The sequence below is a fragment of the Bactrocera latifrons genome, unplaced genomic scaffold, assembly GCF_001853355.1.
Source record: "Bactrocera latifrons isolate USDA-ARS-PBARC rearing strain unplaced genomic scaffold, ASM185335v1 scaffold_58, whole genome shotgun sequence".
NCBI classification, from domain to species: Eukaryota; Metazoa; Arthropoda; class Insecta; order Diptera; family Tephritidae; genus Bactrocera; species Bactrocera latifrons.
In genome coordinates, this window is record NW_017537245.1 from 1,009,804 (window position 1) to 1,017,549 (window position 7,746).

General features: G+C 33.9%; 2 protein-coding genes across 2 annotated transcripts in view; one reads left to right on the top strand and one right to left on the bottom strand.

The window, feature by feature from the left end:
• Positions 1-3,319: 3,319 nt before the first annotated feature.
• LOC108974671 (glycine-rich cell wall structural protein-like) lies at positions 3,320-3,628 on the bottom strand. Its single transcript, XM_018942652.1, has one exon. It carries the CDS (start codon positions 3,626-3,628, stop codon positions 3,320-3,322), a length of 309 nt encoding a protein of 102 aa, XP_018798197.1.
• Positions 3,629-7,381: 3,753 nt separating this feature from the next.
• LOC108974672 (nucleolar protein 3-like) overlaps positions 7,382-7,746 on the top strand; it is a 3,293-nt gene continuing 2,928 nt past the window's right edge. The window contains exon 1 of the mRNA XM_018942653.1: positions 7,382-7,742. Within this exon, the coding sequence (XP_018798198.1) occupies positions 7,448-7,742 (295 nt within the window). The 5' untranslated portion in view covers positions 7,382-7,447. The remainder of the gene's footprint in view (positions 7,743-7,746) is intronic.

The following is a 7,746-nucleotide window of genomic DNA, read 5'->3' on the forward strand; positions in this document are numbered from 1 at the left end:
TGTCCCCCTTTTTGTAGTTTGGGCAGAGCACACTTAAATTCCAATAGTTGGGCATTTCGTCCGACCATACTCTACAAAGAAGCTGATGCCATTCTTTTTATCAGTTCTTTGCTGCGGTGTTTGATTAGCTCGGCCGGCAATCCATCAATACCGCTTTGTTGTTCTTCAGACGGGTATTTGCTATGGGGTTCACCATATCCTGGTGTTATGCTTTCACTGCTATTATGCTATGGGTTACGTATATGTATTTTGTATGATAGTTAAATTGCCGAAATTCGATAAGATATTTTTATACTAACTCTCCAATGCCCAACATACCACTTTAAAAACATCGGTCCATATGTAAGATTAGGAGGGAAAGGGAAAAAGTAGTTAAATTGCCAATGCTTCACTCGGTCCCATATATCTCGTTTGAGAATTGATTTACGAATTACCACAAGTCAAATATAATATAATGAAATAAATATAATTGCAAGGAAATATATTCATCTAGCATATTTGGGTATTTCATACTATGAATGGAATCAGTACAGCTTGCGTAGAATTTACTGCTAAGTATATGTAATTAACATTAAATATGGTTTTAATTCAGTGCTTTGTGTAAATTTTAAGATAATCATCAAATCTCAAATTAATTATCTGTTTGTTCACCTTAACACATTTAGCAACATGTGCGGCACCGGTGCACACGCCACGAGTACTCGTTTGGTCGTTTGGGCCGCGTGTTCACATATCAACACCCAACATCAATGAAAGTACACGCAAATGTGGGCATACTGCGCACGATTTACATTGGGTTTATATATCTGAAATGAATCTGTGACCCCAGAAGAGCCTGAAATTGTGTTTAGTCTGACCCGTTTGCATACTTATAATGTGTCAGGGGGACAAAATATAGAGCTAAATATGAGTTCAATGAGAACAGGTGGACGGTTTTTTGTAATAGTATTTTTTTTTATATTGAAAAATAAAACAATTTTTTTCCATACAATGACAACATTCAAAGCATTTTTTTTTTCTTTTTTTTTTTTTGACATTTATGTATGTATAACGAAAAAAAAGTTAATTCTGTCAAAAAATTTCAAAATGTAATCTGTATATATGTATCAACATCATCATCGTCTGCTGAGTCACAAAAATTCGACAGATCAAACGAATTAATTCAGATATTTTGAAAAAAAAAAATTCAATATGTCAAGGAAAAAACTTGGTGATAAAGAGAAGAAACTTTGAATGCTAATCTTGCTGATCTGTTAGATTTTTGTAACTCATAAGACGATGATGATGTTGATAGAGACAAATAATTTTACTTACTTTGACTGCGTGATCACAGGTGCAACATGGAAAATTGAAAAAAAAAATCATGGGAAAAGTTAAAACTTTCACTTTATGTTTTCAAATATACAATAAATGGACTAAGCAAAATATTATCCGAAAAAAACAATATTTTGGCCCAAATGAGTAAATCGCGATTTTGTTGGTTGGCGCGAGATGTGTTAACTTAACTTATCGCAATCAATATTGTGCGGACGCGATCTCCGCTAGTTTATTGTCACACAACTTGCTTAAGTCTTAATAATAATTCGACTAAAACTGGAAATAAATTGGTATTTGGTAWGCCAACAAACATAATATTATAGTAATTAAGGTAGAAATAAATTCACAGGCATGCATACATATCGTCACTTGAAGTGCAAAATAACGTAACAACATTTTCGGAAATTTACAGTGGCATGAATGAAACACGAAATARAATGGAACATGAGTGAAACAAAACTTYAATATTGGTTACAACTGATTTATATCTGACCGCAGAACCTGAAAATGTTGAACATATRTAATATTATGTATGTAATTTGAACYAATAAGACAGTCAATTTTGAAWTTTTTGATGATACGTTATTTTGCATTTCAGGTGACGATATATAGAATATAATATCAAGYCATAAACTGAAGACTTAAGACACAAGCTTGCCATCACTAGAGAATTCGCAAAGGCTTGTGTATTGATAGCAGGAATAATTCCAGCAAATTTATCACATGTTATTTTATATTTGCAAGTAGAATGGGCGCAGAGACCAAGCGGAAGTAAAACATCGCGCTATTTAGGCTTTGGTAGCATACTTTTAGGCAAGGCAGAAAACAGTGAAATGAATATAGTATTAAAAGCATATTTCCTATTCTTTATGCAGATTGACATTGCAAATGAATGGAAACGCACCATGACTTTTACAAAATATTCCCAACCAAAGGAGACTCGAATTCTTAATTTTATTTTATTATGCTCTGAATACTGAACCATCTTTTTTATTTCCCATATTCGACAACAAACAAAGGCAGGAAAAAAGTAGAGAGAATTTCTGATTTACATTTTTATTAAATAGCAAAGACAGATGTTGTTTTTTATTACTAGTAAAGTTCCAAAAAGGTCGAATGTGTTATTTTGTTAAGTGAAATTCATATTAATTATATTAATTTAAATAATATGAATTAACTCAAGCCATATGTTGTGTTATGGTCGTGTAAACCATACTTTATATATAACAAAGTTGTATAGTAGCGACAAGTAGCAGCCTAATATCCAATTTAAAAATTTGATTGAGATAGCTTTTTAATTCTATAGAAAGTTTAAGTCTTATCGGGAAAATCTGGTGCAAAACATTCTTAATGGCACTTTGTGTACAAAATTTCAGTCATCGAAATTTGTTCATAAGAAGCTGCTTAATTATAGGAATCGCCGATATCGGACGACTTTAGTTTATACAAGTAATTGGAATACAAACAAAAAAACAAAATCACGCTCTCACAAGATATCTTCACGAAAATTCACATAGAATYTTATACAGAACTAAGAAATTGTTCAGATCTAATCACTTTATGCAAATATATTTGCCATACAAAAAGAACGGTTGGAATAAATTTCTTGTATGGAGWTATTTGGCTATGCGAAGGTATTTTAGCTTTTCGTTTAAAATTTTTTGGCTTCCCACTTTTTCCTTTATTTTAATCAATTAATATCATTCAAAATTTTAGACGTTTCTTCTAAAATTCATAACCGAGTACATATTATCAAATTTAGGCTTTTGTTAATGAAGTTAATATTTTCCTTAATCATTGGTATTTTAAAATGTACATACGCTTAAACAAAAAAAGTTGAATACATTTTATTTTACACAAAATTGCGTRTTTATTTTTTAACAKAAAATAYTAAAAAATATTGTCAATATTTTATRTTTGAAGTTTTGTAAATCATAAATATTTTTAATTTCACATTTTAAATTAAAGATAAATTATAGTTTTTCGTATATTTCTCSTWMTTTTAACCATAATAACCACCACGACGACCGCCGTATYCACCAAATCCACCGCGGTATCCACCATATCCRCCACGATATCCACCATYACCGCCACGATAACCAYCATAACCACCACGGTAGCCACCGTASCCCCGCGCCAAGCGATCGCCWTCGTTCTCATGTCCTTGCTGRGCGTCGACATCAAACAAAGTTAACGGTTCTTCGGCYGYCTCTAAAGTGAGCACAGCATTATCGCCGACGGAATTACCGTTAGTGCCGACCAGTATCGCCACGAAAATCACTACTACTAAGAAAACGCTGAAGGCACGCATTCTCACTGCATTATTTTTTGTAAGAACGATTCTGAGTATTTGTTAARAAAGTTGCTCTAGAATAGTTGCAAACCTTTTGATTATACACGGAGTAGAACTTTGCCTGTATATACATATCATTTAAATAAACTAAATGAAATAAATAATCAGCGAAATGTACTTTACTTGAAAATAAATCTCGAATATGTATACAAGTATAGAARTTGAAATTGAGTAAACAAAAATAATCAGATGCGCTTAGCAATTTGCAGACTGTTATGTCTTGCAACAGCAACAGAAAAAACTCAAACGTCGAAAACAACTACTTGATTCGGCTGTTGTTTACTGCCAACACCCCCGAGATCGGTGTCATCTCCTCACATGCGGCCACTCGGATTTTCGCTCTCTCATTTAGGGAAACATCATCGTTATTACCTGACCAGGTCAACCACAAAACGCATGCATTTTTTGCATCATATTGAAGTGACGTCTATCAGTGAATGGAACCCATCAGCTCTAACTTAATGATGCTCCGTGTAATCCAAATGACATTCGGCATATTTGAACGCCTCAGTAATTTCTTAGAAATGGTGAATGCAAGCACGTCAGCATATTTGTGTGGTTTTCCTTTAAGTTTCGCTCTGGGTAAGAAATTATAAGGTATTAATTCAGTCACTTCTTCTTCTACTATTACTAGTTTTAGTAGTAATTGTTAATAGTTTGTAAAATGATAACTAGAACTATTCGATATTCTTTATATGGGCAAGTGGATTCGATGCTCTATATACACTGCTGATCTTAAGTTAGACGCGCCAACATTGTTTTATATAAATTTGTATATTTATAAGCAAGATTTTTCTTATTGTCCAGCATACTATTCTGAGCTTATTGGAACTWGAAAAAGTATAATTTTTTCACTCCCAAGGACTATCCAATCGAAAGGTTGCCAAACGGAAAAAACGCAACTCCAGAAGCGTTGATAGATATTTAAAGCATCSARAAGCATATGGAAAGCATTTTAAAGGAAAAAAGCACTTTCTGGACAATAAATTAACAATGATATTCGATATTGTATTTAGTTGAGTTGTATTTACTGATGAAAACCATWTTAATTTAGATGGCTTTCAAGACTATTATCACGATTTGCATAAAGGGGATGAGCTAAAATTAAGTTGCCTTCACAGCCGAGAAGGTGGAGTCATGGTGTGGGGTGCCATCACGTTCTATGCAATAATTGACTTGATTTTTATAGATCAGAGGATGAACGCCGATTGCTTAAAAACATTATTGGAGTCCGTATTTCCAAAATTAAGTGATCTCTTTGAAACMGTTCCTTGAATTTTTCAACAAGACAATGGTCCTATTCATAACGCTTGCTTAGTAAGTCGTCTATTATGAGTCAAAATTTTTATGACATGACTGGCCAATCTTAACGTAATTGAAAATATAGGTTGTCAAAAAAGTCATGCGGTATTTTCGTAGGTTGGCGCTGAGAGCGCGTAGTTCTAGTTTTATTCGTCGCATCGGGTCATGCTATACCTTTTTGGAAAGCTTATTTCATGCGCTAACACATGATGGATTGATTATCGTTTCTTTTAAGTTGTTCATGAGGTTTAGCGTCGCAAACATGGAGCAAAATAAAGACAAAATACGGCATATTTTACAGTACTACCACGCTAAAGGCAAAAATGCATCTCAAGCCGCCAATAAAATTTGTGCAGTTTATGGACTCGATACAGTTTCCATTTCCACCGCACAACGATGGCTTTAACGTTTTCGTTCTGGTGTGGAGGTCGTCGAAGATGCGCTACATCCGGAAGGCCGGCCGTCGAAAATGCGATAAAATCGCTCAATTGATCGAAAGAGACCGGCATAGTAGCAGCCGCAGCATCGGTCAAGAGCTGGGCATGAGACATAAAAAAAAAATCTTATTAACAATTGAAAATTCAATAAAAATTCCGCAAGAAATACCGCAAGACTTTTCTGACAAACTATTATTTGGTGCTAAGGAAAGCACTAAGAATATAAGGAAATATTAACTGCAGCTATAAAGTGTGATTGGAGCGAGACTTACATAGATTCCCTGTATTATATTATATANTAGTAAGTCGTCTATTATGAGTCAAAATTTTTATGACATGACTGGCCAATCTTAACGTAATTGAAAATATATTCCTAATAAAAACGGCCAAGTCTTAGATTTTGTTTCAATTCAATAAAAATACTTATTACTTATTATACATAAGTACTTGTGCAAAACGAGTTTTTCCATAATGTCATACCTACATAATAAATGGCGCACCTGTATAAATGGCAAAAGTCGTGTAAACAAAGAATACGTACATTTAGCACATAAAAGATTATCTCTGATTTATTTCAAATTTATTTTTCAGTCTCAAAATATTTTTTTTTTTACAATTAAAGTCTGAGTAAAAAATTGTTTACAATTTTAAAAACCTAATTCACMTTACAAGTAGAAGGCAACTTAGGAACTCATGAAATCTAGTTAAAAAATTCAAGGAATTAAACGATCAGCAGATTTCTGCCTCGCAATTAAATGCTTAGATGCTTTCATATGCCGATCGGATTATTTTACAATTAATTTTATGGTGTGTAAAAGCATAGAAATTGAAATTGAATCAAGCTGAGTAAAAACCCACAAATAATTATAGGATAGCAATTAAACACAGATCGCTTTACTGGATGATTTATTGTATCGTAAAAGTATATAATAAAACAAAAAATAAAGATATATCTATAATGAATAATAAACAATATGATCATTAATAACTAATATATTTTGGGAATACCAACGACTGGAGGGTCCTTGACCGTTTTTAAGCACGTGTGTATTCCTCTTACATGAATCCGGCTGCTAGGTGAAGATGACTGCTAACATATTAACACTTCTATTTCTATATTAATTTATATAGTAATTAATATATTTTATTTATTCTCGGAGTATACTTAGGTCATTTAATAATTATACACTCGCAACATGTTACTACTGTTGGAAAATTTTTTTTCATGTAATCCATGATGAGTCAATATTCAAATAGTGCTATAAAAGTTGTTKCAGCTTATATGCACTTCGAAAATAATTCCATGTTTGCATACATGGAAAATCGAATCATTTACTGGTTTTCATATTACTACTATTACAACTAATATAAGTAGTAGTACAAAAACAAGTCATTACATTAATATATTAAAGTTTTTCATTCTGAGCGTACCTTAAAGGAAAACCCCATAAATACGCTATCGTGCTTGCATTGACCATTTCTCAGAAATTACTGAGGCGTTCAAGTATGCCGAATATCGTTTGGATTACACTGATCGCTTTCATTCATTAACAGACGTCAATTCAATACGATGCATGAGTTGTGTAGTTGACCTGGCCAGGTGATAGCGATGATGAATCACTAAATGAGAGAGCGCCGAATGAGACTAGCTCGGGTATTAGCTGTAAACAACAGCCACCCCCAAATCAAGTAGTTGTTTTCGTCGTTTGAGTTTTTTCTTGCTGTTGTATGACATGACGGTCTGCTAGGCGCATCTGGTTTGCTTGTTCAATTTCTGTACATGAATATTTTGTCTATTTTTTTAGAAGAACACGTTCGAGATTTCAAGTAAAGTACATTTGTCTGATTATTTATATCATTATTAAAATGATTTGTAATCGCATATGCATGTACTGAGTGTAGTCAAAGATTAACTGCAATATAAGTATATAAACGCAAAGCGCTATTCCGAGTAGAATCAAAACGTTTTCGACTCTTCCAGGGGAGCTTTCCTAGCAAATACTCAGACACGTTCTTAAAACAAACTAACTCAGTGAAAATGCGTGCCTTCAGAGTTTGCTTAGTACTGGTGATGTTCGTGGTGATGTTGGTCGGCACTAGCGGTAATTCCGTCGGCGATAATTCTGTGCTCACTATAGAGACAGCCGAAGAACCGTTAACTTTGTTTGATGTCGACGCGCAGCAAGGACATGAGAACGAAGGCGATCGCTTGGCGCGGGGCTACGGTGGCTACCGTGGTGGTTATGGTGGTTATCGTGGCGGTTATGGTGGATATCGTGGTGGATATGGTGGTTACCGRGGTGGATTTGGTGGATATGGTGGATATGGCGGTCGTCG